Raw genomic sequence first — 19,015 nt, 5'->3', positions numbered from 1 at the left:
ATTGAGTCGAACATCTGGCTCTGTTCCACTGTTATTTGGCTGTTTGAACTTCATTGTGCCTGTGTGATGGATGCAGCTGGAGAAGGCTGAGATTGGGGGTTGGAGAAGGGGACGAGGGGCCCATTTTGGTCTGCAGGATCTGAGATGAGGGGAGGATATATTTTCCTTTCATTCTTCATGGGAGGGCATTCGCTTACTCTGTAAATAACTCCAATTAACTGCAGTCAAGGGCTGACATGCCCTGCTGCAGTACATCATGTGCCCATGTCGGGCTGTTGTTGGACATCACAGCAGTCCATGATATGTTTTTGTTTACTTAAAAGATATAGTGTGCACCTTCTGGGGCTCTAGAGGTTAATAAATTAAAAACTCAATACTTCTTGCTGAATTTATTATTTAATTTTATTATATTACAGATTTAAAATAAAAATAAATAAAAATAAGACAATATTGTATTATGTATTGTATTTTAATAAAAACAAGTACACACTGAAGCTTTATGTGATTTATGAGGCAAGTATGAGTTTAATAACCTTAATATCATTCAATATAGTATAAATATATTTGCATTATTTAATTAAAATATCATTTAAATAATCAAATGCATTCAATGCCACCAATAACTTCCATTATTGAGCAAAACAAAACAAAAAAGACTCAGTGCAAATGTCTGAAAGATAATGCAATCATTAATTTAGATGACAGAAATAATCTGCAGCATACTAAAATAAATTTTGGACTCGGGCTGGGCGATTAATCGAAAAGTAATCGAAATCGACATTCAGAACCTATAATCGTTCAAATTTTTTCCAGGTCAATTTTTTCCAATTACTTTCCCTTCTGTGTGTGGAGTCACGTGACGCCGCTGTGTTTAGACTGATGTATACTTTTGTGTCGACTGCATGAGTATGGTTTGGCACAGCGTTTGCGCAGTCGCATACTCTCAAAAAATTTTACTAAACATCACACGTTTTCACTACATTGCTTATGACTGGAAGCTGTGCCAGAGATACCTTGAGACGGCACATTTTCAATTACAATAAAAATATTATTTGCATTAAAATATTTTTTTACAGAAGATGCAAAAAAATTCCTGTTTTTTACGTTTAATTTTGTTACCAAAAGTGCAAGTTATTTATTTTCACTTATAAGTAAAAAAAGTGTTGTAGCCAATGTGTGTTTAATTTTAAGTTGTTCAATGTTGATGTTTAATAAATAATAATAGATACAGTAGTAAACAATGTGTGTTTCCTTCAATTATTTTAAAATCAAGTAATGCTCCCTTCATTCAGAAACCTCTCACTTGTAATTTGAGAGCATATTTACTATATAAAACCTGTCAGTGAACTATGAGGGCAAAAAAAATGAACGAAATAATCGTTCATTAATCATAATCGAGTTAAAATATTCAAAAATCAAGATTTTGATTTTAGGCCAAATCACCCAGCCCTATTTTGGACCAGAATCTAGGGCTGTGCGATTAATCGTAATCGAATAACAATCGCGGTTTTAAATGTTGCGATAAGCTAAATCGCAAGAGGCTGCGATATGAAATAAATATCATTTAACTTCCCCCACCCAGGGCAAATGCGTAACTAGCCAATTGAGTAAGTACACTTTCATTCTGCCCTATCAGAATTGCACAAGCAAACTATGTGGAACACCCACAATAAAAAACAAACAAGCAGGAAAGCGTGAACGAATGGGATGATAACATCTGCCACTTCAGAAGCATTAATAGACAAATTAATATCAAAGAAAAACATATTTTGTTACAAATATCTTGGTTAAAGTCACAGACACCAAACAAAGCCAGGTAATTTGTAGAAGCTGTCACAGAATTGTTGCCACAGCATGAGAAAATGCAACAACCAGCACCTAAAAAAGCCCCACAGGCAGCTATACGAGGAGCGTCTAGCTAAAAAGTCAACTAAAAGTACTGCCAGTGGCACTCAGTCTAGTAGCAGGCAACAGCAAAGTACAATTTCAGAGATGCTTGCTAATATAAGTTAATATCTTTGAAGTTTCTCCTTTTAACCAACACTCTCTGCATTTTAGCAGTAAGAAGCTACGATACAGATTATTGAGCTGAGGCTTGATTACAAAATAAATCGCAAATCAAATCAAAACGACAATCAGATATTTTCCCCAAATCGCACAGCCCTACCAGAATCTGAATTTTCCTCCACAAATAATCAAGCTATCATATAATTAGTTCCTCGTTTCCTAAGAAAGCGCTGAACATCAAGTTCTGCTTGCTCAGTAAAGACATTCAAGTTAACCTTTTGAGAGATGCTCTCTGCGATGTGCTTACTCAAGGTCAAAGGAAATAAAGCAGGCCGGTCTCTCAGTTCTCCTACCAAGCAGTTTCAAATCCACAACTCCGTTTCCATCAAGGTCTGCACTTTCACTTCAGCTTTTCATCAGCGACTCAGACGGCATCTTGAGATAGCGCTACACCACTGACCTTTTCCATCAAATCTGCAATTACGTTCAGTTTGTTTCAGCACAGCATTCAGTCCAAATGAAGTTCCTGCAGCCTCCTGAACTTTACAATGTTGATCCTTTCATGTTTACTCACAGCAGATGGAAACGGGCTCCAAAAGAACAACCGGAGCATTGTGTTTATCTATAGTGAGTGCTTTGAAACATCTGCGTGGAGACTGTAATAGTAGCTTGTGGTCGGGCGTGAATTAAAAAAAGGTTTTTGGGTGAGGGCAGTAAACATCCTGTGCTTTAAGCAAATAAAACATTCGCATCATGTTGTGAACACCTACATGAATTTACAGGTGCAAGAGATGTCGAAGTGCAAACTGGAGGGGAAAAAATGCACTTTTTTTGCACATTTGCAGTAAAGAAAATCTTGAATGTTCTGTAGCAGTTAATCAGCTTTAAGCCGAGTGAGTTTATAAAGGAGATTTTAAACATAAGGCACACAGTTGTGAGCCAGCGCTGTGTATTAGCTTTCTCAGAGGGGAATGAAGAGCTCTCGATGAGCTTAAAAATGTAGGTGGTTTTGGAGGTGAACGTGCTAGAAGAGGTAGAGGAATATACACAAAACCTGCCAACATATATGCGTGTTTGTATGTGTATATGTATGTGTGTATTAGGCATGGGCCGATATAAGAACGGTATGATAACCTTGAACAAAAATATCACGGTTTTATAGTATTATGATTACTGCTAATGGGCGACACAGTGGCGCAGTAGGTAGTGCTGTCGCTTCACAGCAAGAAGGCCACTGGTTGGAGCCTCGGCTGGGTCAGTTGGCGTTTCTGTGAGGAGTTTGCCTGTCCTCCCTGCACAAGCGTGGGTTTTCTCCGGGTGCTCCGGTTTCCCCCACAGTCCAAAGACATGCGGTACAGGTGAATTGGATAAGCTAAATTGTCCGTTGTGTATGAGTGTGAATGAGTGTGGATGTATGTTTCCCAGAGATGGGTTGCAGCTGGAAGGGCGACCCCAGATTAATAAAGGGACTAAGCCGAAAAGAAAATGAATGAATGAATGAATGAATGAATTATTACTGCTCTATAAAAAGTACTTTTTAAATGTCTGGGTAAAAAATAACCACTTTTTCACCCATTAAACACAATATATTTTATTTTAAGAAACATTTTAAATATTATAGACCAGTAGTTTTTGATGTAGAAGTTCCTTTTCTGCTGAAGATACTTTTGCCTTAAACTACATAAAATTGTAGTAAAAAAAAAAAAAAAAAAAAACGTACACAATTTGATTCAGCTTAAAATTAAGGCAACAGCGTATGCACTCCCGTATAGTATCATCCCAATCCATCTAAAATGATCATTTTTTTCCAAATAGTTATTTAGCACATCTAGGTAAGTAGTATTTCTATGGCAATAGATAAATCGCAGAATGAAAAAATGTCACAATGTTAGATTTTTCCAATATCGTGCAGCCCTAGTATGTATTTATGCAAGTATGTATGTCTTATAGGCCCTTTTCACATTTCCAGAATTCGTCATAGTTGGGTAAAATAGAGTGCACTAAATAGGGGAGTGTTACAATGTTTTACAGTCATATTCGCTGAAATAACAATAATGCCATGATGGCGTTCTCAAAACAGAAAAAGGACAAATATAGTGTGAGACTGATGGCAGCAGCCACAAGAGAGGAAAAACGTCACATTTATCGTCCCGCCCCATAGACGCAAAAATGATATAATACATACAGAAATGCATAGAAATGTTCATGCATTTCAAATAAAAAAACCTTTGAAGGATTTAAGATGCTTATGACCAATAAACGCACCATGACAGTCTTGTGAAAAGAGTCCATTATAACCCTCCTGTAAATATTCCTAATTATTTTTCAAGCATAAGTTCTTCAACACATAGATAATGGTTTCTTTTTTCTTTGACATTATGAGAATAAATAATATTTTTCAAGTTATTCTGATTTTATATTAAGTTTCAAGTGCAATTTAAAAGCTAAACTAGGTTAATTAGTGGGTTAACACAACAGTATTAGGAAAACTGTTCTGCAGCCAATCAAAAATAATAATCTCTTAAAGGGGCTAATAATAATGACCTTAAAAAAAATTCTAAATAATTATTGTTTTAATTATTTATTAATTAAAATGCAAAATCAATATAAGAAATGATTATTACAAAATTTAAAAACTGCTTTTATTCTAGCCTAACTAAATTAAAATAAGATAATATATAGAATAATACAGTAAGTACTGTAAAAAAATCTTTGCTTTGTTAAACAGCAACTAGGGAAATGTTTTTTAAAATAATTACAATTTGAGGAGGGCCTCTGAAGTCTAAAATAAATAAATAAATAAATAAATAAATAAATATATTATTATTAACATTAACTTTGCACAATGTACACAATATATTTTATGAATTAAAAAAAATATATATATATATATATATATATATATATATATATATATATATATATATATATATATATATATATATATATATATATATATATATATATGTGTGTGTGTGTGTGTGTGTGTGTGTGTGTGTGTGTGTGTGTGTGTGTGTATTATTATACTTTGTTTTCAAAATGTTAATTTCTAGAGCATTTATTTAGTTCGAGTCGAAGTTCTTCTATGTTGTTGATAACAGATTGACATAATTGCAAACTTCTAAACATGTTGGACATGACCATTACAAGTGAAATGAACATTATAAATGACTCAAAATTACAGTTCTTATAGGAATGGAGTTCAAGTGGATCATTTAACATGGACCAAGATGCTCTGAGACTCTGAAAACACTTTTAGCATTTAAATGAAGTGAAACATGCCCACCTATGCCGATTTGTACTATTTTTACTCAGCATGTACATTTGCCAAGAGTTCATTTTAGGCTCTGAAAACGGTCTTAAGAAACAGCATACAGTAAACGCACAATGTGATTTCACAGTTGTGTGAATGCAAAACTCTCCTTGGACGGTCCCCGCTGTCTGTGGCGTTCTTAAAGGCCAAACCTCATATATTTTTTCTTCAGCAAGCATGTGTCTATCTCTGCTGACAGTGTTCTCACTCTCATCGGCTCACACCTCAAAGCCACAGGAACATTAAAACATCTGCCAATCTTCTCTTGATGCACGACGACTGAGAAGCAAACACACGTCAATGAGGCGAAATCTTGGGCTTCAGCGAAGTTCAGCATCTACTGCGCGGCTCCATGCTTCCCTCCAAAATACCATTCATCTCTGTCACCAAAGAAGACACTGCTGAGACTAAAGCAACACTGCAAGGCTTAAGACTGCCACCTCAGCTGAGCTTGCCAACCTTCTCGAGATTCAATACATCCGGCACATTCATCTCTGTTCCAGATCACCGTCCTGTCCACCTCTTAACATCAATACTAATAGATAGTAATGCATTTAGATCTTTCCAGTAAGAGCAGAAAGTCAGAACATCAGCAGTCCTTTTATAATCATCAAACAGGGTTGACAGTGGCAAAAGAACAGCAGCACATTTTGAAGATGAGTGTCTGTATCATCAGCCTGCCATCCTTCATCATTGAATAAATATAAATGTTTAAGTTAAGGACTGCTATTTCATTTTTGCACTATTCAATTACTGGCCTTATTGTATTTTTTATTTTATTTATCTATAATAAATATAACTATATCAATGATAATATATACATTTTATATATTATAAATATTTGATTAATTATAGAATTAATTTTATAAAGTAAATAAACTGTAAACTTGATAAAAGAAAACATAACTTATGTGACACATTAACAGAACAGGCTGTCATATATACACCTGCACAAAAACATATGTATATTAATAAATTATTACAAATATAAAAAACATATCTGCAATTAAATTTATTAGTATTTGGTGGCCTTTTTGTATATTTAAATATGTGTCAAATTTCATAATATGCTATTTTCCAGGTGATGCAATAAAGCATTGTTCATGTATGCCATATAAATGACATATACATAGGGCTGTGCGATTAATCGTAATCGAATCGCGATTTGAAACGTTGCAATTAGCTAAATCGCATGAGGCTGCGATATGAGATATATATGTATTATATAATTTTCTGCACCCAGAGCAAACGCGTGACTGCCGTCTGTGTGTGATAGTCTTATTATACAATTGAATGAGCACACTTTTGTTCTGCCCAATCAGAATTGCGCAACCGAACTATGCGAAACGCCCACATTAAAACAAACAAACAGGAAAGCGCTAACAAGTGGGATGATGGCGTCTGCTGCTTTAGAAACATTAATAGATGAATTCATATCAAAGATAAACAGCATGTTGTCAATATTGTAATATTTTGGTTTCAAAGTCACAGACACGGAATAAAAACAGGTCATTTGTAAGAGCTGTCACAGAATTGTTGCCACAGCATGAGGAAATACAACCAGCACTTTAAAAAGCACCACAGGCTTGCTAAAAAGTAAACTAAATGTATTGCTACACTGTAAAACCCAAAAAGTTAGGGTAACTTAAAGTTCAAAAGTTCAAAAACCAATCCTAATGAGTACTGTGAACTTAATCCATTTGAGTAAAAGAAGCAATTTGAGCACAGTAAAACCTAATAAATGAAGAGACCTCAAACCAACTGAGTAATGTAAAACCTAATAAGTTAAGGCAACTCAAACCATTTGAGGAAACCGATTGCAACAAACAATTTAAGGAAAAAAATAATAATCTATACGAGTATTGTGAACTTACTCCATTTAAGTTGAAGTAATGAAGTATTTAATTAACTCATTACCTTCAACACTGAGTTTAAAACTCTTCAAATGAGTAGAATTAACTTTTAGTCAATTTTGAGTTAACTACACTCGTTTAATTTGATAAAGTTGACTGTTGGGTTTAACAGTGTAGTAACACTCAATCTTGTAGCTAGCAACAGAAAAGTACAATTTCAGAATTTTTTGCAGCCGTTACACCATATGAAAAAAAACATCACAAAGGCACCAGGAGATAACTAAAGGAAAATTTTGTGTTTAATTTCTGAATATTTATAAACAAATTTGAATAGAAGTTGGAGTAAGTTAATATCTTTTCAGTTCTTTTTTGAACTAGCACTCACTGCATTTTAGCAGGAAGAAGCTATGATACAGATTATTGAGCTGAAGCTTGACTACAAAATTAAATCGCAAATCAAATCAAAATCGAAGAAAAAAAAAAAAAAAAAAAAAGCGCAATTAGATTTTTTTCCCCAAATCGCACAGACCTATACATTTGTATCTAAAATATAAAACTAGGTTGCACTGAAAACTGTTAATGGCTTTCTGACTTTATTTTTGTAATTTCCCGCAAAAAATGTAGTGAGACGACGACACTTCGATCACAAACTGTGACGCCGCAATTACATAGTTTTCCCAGAGTGGGTCCACGACCAGGTGTGGGATGTCCGACAGCAAATACCAAAAAAAAAACAAAAATCCCAAATTTAAACAGTTCACAAAAATTGGTCTTTTCCCGGAAGTAAAAAAATTGGCGGTATTTATTTACAAGAATGATGAAAAATGTCCAGTGCAAAGAATATGTACAGTGACCCCAAACCAAAAAGGTATGTACAAGAAAAATACCACCATGTTTTACACTTCCGGGATAAGGCCAATTTGTGTGAACTGTTTAAATTTGTGATTTTTTTTTTTTTGGTGCTTGGTGTGGAACATCCCACGCCTGGTAGTGGACCACTCTGGGAAAACTACGTTATTGCGGCATCACAGTTCGTGATTGAAATGTCGGCGTCACATGTAGTCATGAAATTACATTTAAAAAATATTAATTGGATTTACTACATTTTTTTAAGGTTAGTGGTTGCAAAAAACTTATATTTTTATTTATATTATATATTTTTTATTTATATTAAACTTACTAACCTAATTTGTTTGCTTAAATTCAGCCCATATGAATTGTTTGCAACCGCTAACCTTAAAAAAAATGTAGTAAAACCAATGAATAATTTTTTCAGTTTATGTAAAAATAAAAATAGTAACGTTTTTTGTGTGCATATTTGCAGACATCTGAAACAGGAGTAAAATCTGCAACACACTAAAACTATACGTTTAAAGTTGTTTGGGGACTCTTCCACAGACTGTCTAAAGTTGCATGGCAGAGATGATATTTATGGCAGGAGGGTGCTGGGGGAGAGAGAGACAGAAAGAGAGAGTCCCATTGTTGGTCTCAGGAGCTGCAGTATAATTACTAAAGCACATGCAGGGCCTCAGTGAAGATGCCTGGCTGCAGGCCTGGGACCAGCTCTCTGTACTGATGTCTCCCCGCAGCCCTACTGCACTGTGAATGAACTCGCTTTTCCACGGGCCTCTTTCTCCTGTTTCCCTGCTGTCTTACAGCCTCTTCAATCCTCTCTGCACATCTCATTCAGTGGCCTCGATATTAAGGAATGTTTCTTCTGCTGACTTAATATACTTAAGATAATTACTATATGCTTCATGAGACGTGTAGTGATGTAAATTATAAAAAAATAAAAAATAAAAAAAAAATTATATATATATATATTTTTTTTTTTTTTTTTTTTTTTTTTTTGTTTTTTATTATAAATATTGCATTGCACCAAAATGACAGTTATTGTATTTAAAAATGATCTATATACATTTTATATGTATATTTTATACATGTATTGTATATCTATATACAGTGCTCTGCATAATTGAGCATTTTGAAAATGAATATTTTTATCCATTTCTCAGTGAATATAGGCATTTAAACAAAACCGATTTATTAATCAGATATATTTATTAAAATAATAGTTTAGTCACCAAACATATTTAGAAATAGAAGGATAAAACAATTAAATTCAAGCAAAATATTGCAAAACAAATTACAAACTACAAAATCTTTCCATTTTTTGCTTCTCCTGATTTTTCCTCTTTTAAAAATTTGTATTTAATATTTTTCTAAAACATACAAATTTGGGTGTACTCGTTTTTGGACCGTTAATTTCGGTGCTTAATTTGTGAATTGCGAAGTCCTGGAACTGATCGGGGTAACGGATCCGGCATGTTACCCAAGGATGGGGAGGCATGAAAGTGGGGAGCGGAGTGTTGGTGCGATGGATGGCGGAGGGGTGTTGTGGACAAAGAGCGGAGCGGGGGTGTCGCGGATGACAGCGAAAAGGGTTGGGGAGTCGCGGAATAAAGCGAAAGTGAACAGCGGACGGGGAAGAAGGGGTGGTTGAGGAGGGAGATTGGTAAAATGAGGTGCTGGATCAGATCTTACATTTACATATTGCATCTTGTATATATCTCTAGTTCTACCTCAGAACTGTTTTCTCCACCGGACCTTACCCACAATTTTACAATTTGTACTGCGTTTTTGCTTAAATAAATGCAGCCTTGGTGAGCAGAATAAGCTTATTTTAAAACATTTAAAAACCATACTGAACCCAAACTTTTGATCACTAGTGTATATATAAGTCAAAAATTAAACGTTTATGCAAGTCAAAGACAAAAGTGTTTTGCAGCCAAAAATGTTTTTCCCTATACATTATTATTGCATTTTGTGTGTGTGTGTGTGCTTGCGTGCGTGCGTGCGTGCGTGCGTGCGTGCGTGTGTGTGGAAAGCATACTTGATTTTTTTTAGATAGAAAACACTAATTAAAATGTCCTTTAACAATATACCAAAATTCTTGCCAGACCACTAGGTTTTACCCATTTGTCAGCAATGCATTTTTTATTCATTTAAATCCTAATCAGATTCAGTGTGATCACCTATTCTTTCAAATATTTAGAAAAAAAAATTAGAAAAGAATTTAGAAAAGAATCAGAACCATTATTCTTTTGGTATATGGTATCAATGGTATATTGTTTCTTTTTTACCTAAACATCTGCATGAATAACAATAAATCATAGTTTAGCCATATTTGATACACTGTACTTGCATTCAGTATGCGTTTTATGTCCATAAAATCACTTTTGTACATTTATTTAATATGAATCCCAACATTCGAAATCTCGTCTTTCTCTCATGCACAAGGGAAACGTATATATTATTCAAAACAATATTTTAATCGTACTGATCAGTGTTTTCTGATGCTTTTGAAACCAATTCTAGCACCAAAACCTCCTCTATGAGATAAAGCTAGATCGTGTTACCCTGCCAGCATATTTAAATGAACAGGAAAAAAGCGTCACTTTGCAAGCCACAAAAACAAGTATGGATGATCATCAAGCAAAATTTACCACAACAGACCACACTAATGTCAGCTCCATCAACCAGCATAAGCCTTGCACTCATCTCAATTTCATCTCCTGCATTTCTTCCTCCTTTCCTCTGTCTGCAATCTCCAAAAGGACACGTTACAACATGACCCTTGTCCCCCACCCCCTTTGTGTGGGACAGGGACCCAAAGGCTGGAAGGCTAAGCAGAGGCTCTCTTCTCCCCTGAGATTTAAGTCAGAATGACAAAGCAGACATGGACGGGCTGTCAGCCGATATCCATGCTTCTGTCCAACGCCAGTGTCACCACTTCTAGATACAGCAACGTGTTAGGACGGCCTGTCAGTTGGCGTCCGTGGGCTAAACCAAATGCAGCTTTACCTCTATCCTCCCCAAACAAATAAACTTTCAACTCAATCATCTCAGCCCTGCAGGATCTGGTTAGAAAGGGATCGAAAGCATTACTAAAATTAAACTCTTCTGCCAAAATCCCAAGCCAGAGTTGCCAATCAAAAGCGCTGGGATATAAACCAGCGGCTGAAACGCTATTATTTTCTGGCGGTATCAAACTGTGTGCAGTATTTACCCAAATAGTCGGTGGCTTAAATGCAGTTTAATTGATATGAGGCTACTCTCTAAACCAGATGCTTGGGAATGTTACGTTTGGCTGTCAGTAAAACAGAATGCTAAGATTTTCCTCTTTAGTCAAGGCCCGTGTTTCATGTCTGAGCTCTAATGGCCCCCGGGGAGAGTATTCTGCATGTGTCAGCTTATGCTTGAGACACACTTGCTCTGTTAGTAATCTCACTTTGTTCTCACCCTAAACAGAGTCTCTACGGCCCACCAAGGGGTTTGATCAGCCAGCCTCTTTCATTAGGGCTTCAGCTCTTGATCAGAGTTACAACCAGTCTCATATCGCAATAGAAGTCATCTTATATCCTGATAATGATATATATAGCAATACTATTTCAGTATACACAATCAATTAATAAATATATATAGAGAGAGTAATTTGAAGTGGATCAAAAACGTTTCATAAAATTGTCCCAAGATAAGAATGGGTGTTGTTGAATAGTTTTAGGACAACTTTGAGGAAAGATTTTGAACCACTTCAAATGTTATATTCACCCTTTTTGTTTTACATTTTAAAGTATTTAATCAGAAATAGGACTGCACAATATATAATTTAAACATTGATATCGTTATGTGTATAATTGTAAGTCACATCGCAGGATTCGATTATTTATTAAACATTATAATAGAGCTAGGCGATTTGGCCTAAAATCTAAATCTCGATTAACTGAACATTTTAACTCGATTACGATAAAGAAACAATTATTTCATGCATTTATTTTATTTCTTGGTCCTCATAGTTCACTGACAGGTTTTATACTGTAAATATGCTCACATATTATAAGTGAGAGATTTCTGAATGAAGGGAGCATTACTTGATTTTAAAATAATTGAAGGAAACACACACTATCTGCTATCTATGATTATTTATTGAACATCAACGTTGAACAACTGAAATTAAAGCACGCATTGCCTAAAACGAACAGTCATTTTTTTCTTAGAAAAAAGTGAAAATTAATAACTTGCACTTTTGGAAACAAGTAAATTAATATCAGTGTTAAGCAGTGTTATTTAGAAAATAAGCAGTATCTCTTCTAAATAAAATAACTTGCATAATTTGCATATCCTATATGTCTGTGTGCTAACCACTAGGCTATTGTGCCGAATATGATTAGATTTTTAAATAATTTATATAATGAAGGCCATGCTATTTTATGTTTGATTGTTGAATTTTTGTACCTGCACACTCAGAAATAAAGGTACAAAATTTGTCAGTAGGGCAGTATTTTTGTTCCTAACAAATACATTTTAACACCCCAAAAGTACTAATGTGTACCTTATAGTAACTTAAAGGTGCAAAAGTAAATCTCAAAGGTAAAAAAAAAAAAAAAGTGTACCCTAAAGGTACTAAAGTCCACCAAGTTATTGAATCTTTTCAAATAGAGCTGTTCAATTCATCAGGTGAATCTATATTCATATAGCAGGAAAACAGAATATAGCAATATCCAATTTTTCCAATATCGTGCAGCCCTACTCAGAAATGCCTTAATTCATATATGAACATATTTCTCACCTTATTTAGAACTTGTTTTTTACCAATTATTTTATTAAAAGTGAAGAAATATAAAATAAATAAATATAAAATATAAAACACTTTTCAAAAATGAATCATTTCCAACGTAACAATAAATAAATTTTAAATATTGCTAAATGAAACGCAAAATGTAAACATTGTATTTTCAAGATTGCAACATTCTCTCAAGGCTCTTACTCATGTTTGTCTGCACTGCCAAAAATCACATGTAACATTGAAAAAGTATGTATTTTGTGACACCACGGCATAAATGGCAGAGCTTATTATGAAACAATAGACTTTTTATTTTGTCCATACAATATATATAATCATATTGCATAGCCCTAGACTGGAACTGACATGAAGCACCAGAGGAAATTCAACAAACAGACCATTCATGTGACCTGACCTCTCCAATGTCTGCATCTGTCCAGCAAAACGTTCAAAGGGCAACAGATCAGTGTCAAACAGAAAAGGCGTACGAGTTATGAGACTGACAACCACGATAGCGCTTGAAGATGACCTTTAAGAACATCTGCTGGTGCTAAAACAGATATCTCATGCATGATCCACATTGAGCACAACAATTATATCTTTGCTCTATTGCTTTCAATTTGCAATGGACAAAAACAGACTTTTTTAACAAGTGCTGACCAGAAGAGTGAAATAAAAAGCATCCTACCTATCTTGTGACTGCTCTTCATACATTCTCTCCTTGGCTTCCTTAAAGAGGCGAATTGCTCTTTTGGATTTCTTCATCAGGCTGTCGATGTACACTTTGAAATAGTCATTCTCACTCAGCTGGGTGAGTCTCTGGTTCTCCTCGTATTTGCACAGAATCAGTCGAAGGTGCTGGTAAGTGTCGGGTAAAATATCCAGGATGTATGGAGGACTGTTCTTCAGCTGTAGTCTGGGGTTCTGACATAACCTCACCTAAAATAAATAATAAAATATTTGAAAAAACACACAGCATTCTTCCTGAAAAAAATATGAATTAAAAACATTTCAAAGTTAGGTGATATTTCTGACACATTTTTAATCAATAATTGTCAAGTAGATGATGGATGAGGAATGGGTTAATATAAGTTTGGTAAATTATATTTTAAAAATTGCATAAGTAAAAATGTGCATGTAGGACGCAAGTGCTTCCGCTGTTCTCTCGCATCGAGTGACATTTCCATATATGGAACTTATCGATAATTGCATTTATTTAATTATTTTATGATTGACATTTGCAGCAAATGTACTTCAGTGACAATTATCTTTGTCTATATAATCAATAAATGACAGACAGAGAGACTGACATAGAGACAGGGTGGCAGAATACATTTTGTTAGTTATGATATATTCATATATGTATATAGGTCCTTATCTATAAGCAGATAGATAGATAGATAGATAGATAGATAGATAGATAGATAGATAGATAGATAGATAGATAGATAGATAGATAGATAGATAGATAGATAGATAGATAGATAGATAGATAGATAGATAGATAGATAGATAGATAGATAGATAGATAGATAGATAGATAGATAGATAGATAGATAGATAGATAGATAGATAGATAGATAGATAGATAGAATGAATGAAGGCTAGCTTAGTTGATTTTAGCTAACAACAAACTCCTCTGTCTTGTCGCCACTCAGTAAACAGTTTGCTAGAATGTATCAAACAAACGCTTCCAAACAAGCGACTTCTTGGAAAAGTCTCTCGGAGCGGGAGAGCAGAGGAAGCACTGTTGCGTCATCGCCAGGAAGATTGTAAACACACACTTACCACTTTGTCCATGAGTTTCCATGTCTTCTCTACGGTCCGGCGGTCCGCGGCCGCTTGCTTTGGGGGTCCGACAGCGTCCTGGATGGCGTCAATAATGCCTAAAATACGGCCTTTCCGATTGTTAGGTGGGCGTCCACTGAGAGCAGTTGCCATTTTCTGCACACTGTAACACACAGAAATGTTTCTGATGACAACAAACACATGTGTGCAGATGTGTGACAGTACAAAAGAACTGTAACCAAGCGGAATTAAAAAATATTTTTTTTAGCAGTTCAACGATTAGTACCAAGAGAAATGATTGCACTTTGCAACTGTAAGGCTATATGTTTGAGGCAGTTTTAAACTTATAAAGTGGTACATTTAAAATTTAAATGGTCTGATATTATATTTTATGATAAAATTATCATAAAAATCATGATTACTGTACTCCAAAAATGTCCAAAACCCTATTTTGAATAAGTAAATAGCTCAACATTATTGTAAAAGTTTGTTTTTGTTTAACTTTTTCAGACGAAAAAGCATGCAGTTCAACCCATGCAGTTGGGCTGCCTATAGAGTTTTGTGCCATACAGTTGAACAGACTGAGAGTAATTTGTTATTAAACTATTATTAAAGCACTGAAACAGAATGCAACAAAATGCGTTGTAATAAGAAACAGCTGATCTTAGAAGGCTGTGACAACTCATCAGACAGAGAAAAAATCTTACAATCACTGTAAAATGCGGAAAATTGCTCTGAAGTATCATCTATAAACTCTAGACTTACTGCGGCAAAAGGAAAACAGTGTAGCTGCCAAGACAGGGAATGTCAGAGTTCCTGAGTTGAAGCTTTAGGGAGGTCCCCACAACAAATTGCAACAAAAGCAACAAAAACACAACGCCAATGCCAGGAAACTGTTACATCTCTGCCCAGATGTTCAGAAACTAGAAGCGGCTGTCTCGTATCCTCTCGCAGAAACCGCTTAAACGCAGTATAATCCCGCTTTTCTCGCTGTCTGATATGGTCGTGACACTGCTCGGTTAAAAATCAGTACTGGAACAAGAAAGCAGCGAAGGCAACAGGGAGGAGCTGAGTGGGCGGAGCCGGTGAAGGAATCGTTCACCAGTGACCAATCAGAGGGCAAGAGCGCTCTCAGAGGTGACGGAGTTCTCCAGTCGCCAATTACAGTGAAGACTTTAAGTGCATACTTAATATTTCCGTAAATGAAGAGGCAATGAAATCGTGCAAAGCGCTTTGTAGGTTGTTCCAGTTATGCAAATTGTACATTCAGTCATCTTCGCTTTCTCCGATGGAACAAGTGATATGGCAAGCCGAACTAACATTTATGGTTAACCTACCTAAAATCTTGAGTGCCAGAATTAGTTTTTTATTACTAATATTCCCATAGTAGCTACTATTCAACAGTTACTTATTATAAGTACACTTATTTTGATAACAAGCTGTCGGTAACTTTCATGTTTATTAGGTATGACTACTTTTTATTTGTCATCACTGTGTAATTGTTGCATTGATTCTGGTAATTAAGTAATTATCACAATTTAACCAAAGGCATTTGCTAAAACAGACACTATTGTAAGCAAGGGTGTGTTTACACTTGCTATAAAATGAATACTATTTTAAAAGACACTTTGTTAAACTGTAGTTAAATTTTAAACATCAAATGTTGTTAGAGTGGAAATGAACATCGGATAATGCGATTTAAAAGTGTAAATAAAAGGAAAATGACAATAAAGTGAAAGTTAGCAGGTCACAATTCATTCATTTTCCTTCAGCTTAGTCCCTTTATTCACCACAGCAGAATGAACCACCAACTATTCCAGCGTATGTTTTACACAGCGGATGTTTTATCCTTCCAGCTACAACCCAGTGCTTGGAAACATCCATACACACTCATTCACTCACATACACTACGGCCAATTTAGTTTATTCAATTCACCTATACCCCATGTCTTTGGACTATGGGGTAAACTGGAGCACCCAGAGGAAACCAACACCAACGGGGAGAACATGCAAACTCCACAGAGAAATGCCAACTGACCAGGTCTCGAACCAGTAACCTTCTTGCTGTGGGGCGATGGTGCTAACCACTGAGCCACCGTTAATATAATAGATTATATAATTAATATAATCACAATTAATCAAACAGATAATTTTTGATAGTGTAATAAATAGATCATAGAGAGGAATAGCTGACAGTGATAACTGGAATAGTACTAAGAAGTGCTGTAGATCAGGGTTTCCCAGTCTAGGTCCTGGAGGTCTGATGTCCTGCAGATTTTAGCTCCAACTCCAATCAGACACACCTGGGCTAGCTAATCAAGCTCTTACTAGGCTTTCTAGAAACATCCTTGCAGGTGTGTTTAAGCAAGTTGGAGCTAAAATCTCCAGAACACCAGACCTCCAGTACAGAATTTGAGAACCACTGCTGTAGATAATTTATATCCGATCTTTAGATAAACATGCAATTAATTTAATTTTTAAATAATTGATTCTTGTAACACTGGATCTGTTAAACTGGAAAGGGGGATGATAATCAATAGGATTTAATATATATATATATATTATATATATATATTTTTTTTTTTTTTTTTTTTTTTTTTTTTTTAGGTAGACTACTTGTAATATACTATGAAATACGAAGACTAAATGTTAAAATGGCTTTCCACACAGGTCCGTTGTTTAGGTGCCCTAAAACCACGTGGGCCATTGGCGGAACATTTTGTCTTGGTCCTTTAATAAGGAATGTCTCGATTTTCCTCTACTGTTTATTCTGTCCTTCTCTTTTTGAACTTCATTTAGTCTTAATCACATTAGCTGAGTATTCACAGTCATGGAAATCATGGAAAGAGCAGTGGTTGCAACATTTTTTTTATTTTTAGGCCTGGGGAATCCAGTTTAACCCATATTTTTGGTAGGTGAAGACTTTTTTGTTTGTTTTACGCTTTAATGTTTTTTTCATAGCATTCCATAACATTAAAGCCACTGTAAAATATGGTAAAACTTTAAAATGAGGTTGTATTAATGTTAGGTAAAGTATACGAACATGAACAATACATTCATTACCATGTTAATTTAGCTTTGCTAACATTAGTTACTGGAAATAAAGTTGCTCATTCTTAACTCACTGCACATCAGCTAATGTTAACAAGCATGGATTTGGATTTTAATAATCCATTAGTAGGGGTAAATGTTGAACTAATAAATGCTGTACAAGTATTGATCATCATTAGTTTATGTTAGATATAACATTATATTATGTTAAATATATGTTCACTTAGATTTACTAATGAAACCCTATTGTAAAGTGTGACAAAAATACTTTAGTAATGTACAGTAAATACTATAGTGTTTTTTAATCATACTATATTAAAGTGTATTATTCATTGATTCATTTTCTTTTTGGCTTAGTCCCTTTATTAATCAGGGGTCACTACAGTGGAAAGAACTTATCCAGCATATGTTTTATACAACAGATGCCCTCCCAGCTGCCACCCGTCACTGGGAAACACCCATACACTCTCATTTACACACATACACTACGGATAATTTAGCTTAGCCAATTCACCAACCCCGCATGTCTTTGGACTCGTGCGGGAAACCAGAGCACCCGGAAGAAACCCACGTGAACGCGTGGATAACATGCAAACTCCACACAGAAATGCCAACTGACCCAGCTGAGGCTCGAACCAGCGACCTTCTTGCTGTAAGGAGACAGCACTACCCACTGCGCTGCCTAAAGTGTATTATTTACAACTCTTTGTTAATGAATGCTACAGCATACTGTACTATTAACTATAGTGAACTGATACTGTAAAACTGAACTGATAAACTGTAGTATGATTTAATTTTTACTACAGTAAAATGTTGGGTATTGTAGTATATTGTTGTAGAAATCTTAGTACATGGGTATGGGTAATACATATATATATTACCAACTTACCAAAGCAGATTAATTCAGGTATAGTGTGGTAATACTATGGATCACTGTAGTATATTTTCTATACATTACTAAAGTTTTTTTTTTTTGGGGAACAAATTATAATGTTCGAATTGGTTTTTAGTTTATGATCATATTCACAGTTATACATTTCATCCTATTGCATCCCTTTAAACGTTTAAGCAGGAAACTCACCGTGAAACTTTACGGTTACAAGAATGAGTGAGTCTCCACCCTACCGATGTGAAACTGTTAGGTCAAACCACTACAAAACACAGTATAAGCAGCACTCGACAGGGGAACAGGAAGTAACTAAAAACAATGAAACATCTTTGCACCTGAAGATACACCAGAAAACGCTCTACTAGTAAAATGCTTTACTGTATACATAGGTGATACAACACAATCTGACAACGTTGCGATCATTAACATAAATCAGAAATTGAAGACGGGACTCATTTAAGCAAGAAATAAGATGCGGGACTGTAATGTGT

The 19,015-nt window shown here is 35.1% G+C and overlaps 1 protein-coding gene across 1 annotated transcript in view; it reads right to left on the bottom strand.

The window, feature by feature from the left end:
* The window catches only part of cblb (Cbl proto-oncogene B, E3 ubiquitin protein ligase), a 123,641-nt gene extending 108,037 nt beyond the window's left edge, over positions 1 to 15,604 (bottom strand). Inside the window, exons 1-3 of the mRNA XM_056466634.1 lie at positions 15,350 to 15,604; positions 14,585 to 14,747; positions 13,485 to 13,735 (exon numbers count right to left, since the gene is read on the bottom strand). Coding sequence (XP_056322609.1) covers positions 13,485 to 13,735; positions 14,585 to 14,737 — 404 coding nt within the window. The 5' untranslated portion in view covers positions 14,738 to 14,747; positions 15,350 to 15,604. The remainder of the gene's footprint in view (positions 1 to 13,484; positions 13,736 to 14,584; positions 14,748 to 15,349) is intronic.
* Between the last annotated feature and the right edge of the window lie 3,411 nt (positions 15,605 to 19,015).

Source organism: Danio aesculapii, chromosome 10 (genome assembly GCF_903798145.1).
Source record: "Danio aesculapii chromosome 10, fDanAes4.1, whole genome shotgun sequence".
NCBI lineage: Eukaryota > Metazoa > Chordata > Actinopteri > Cypriniformes > Danionidae > Danio > Danio aesculapii.
The sequence above is the reverse complement of the archived record's forward strand: the minus strand, read 5'-3'. Positions and strand labels throughout refer to the sequence as shown.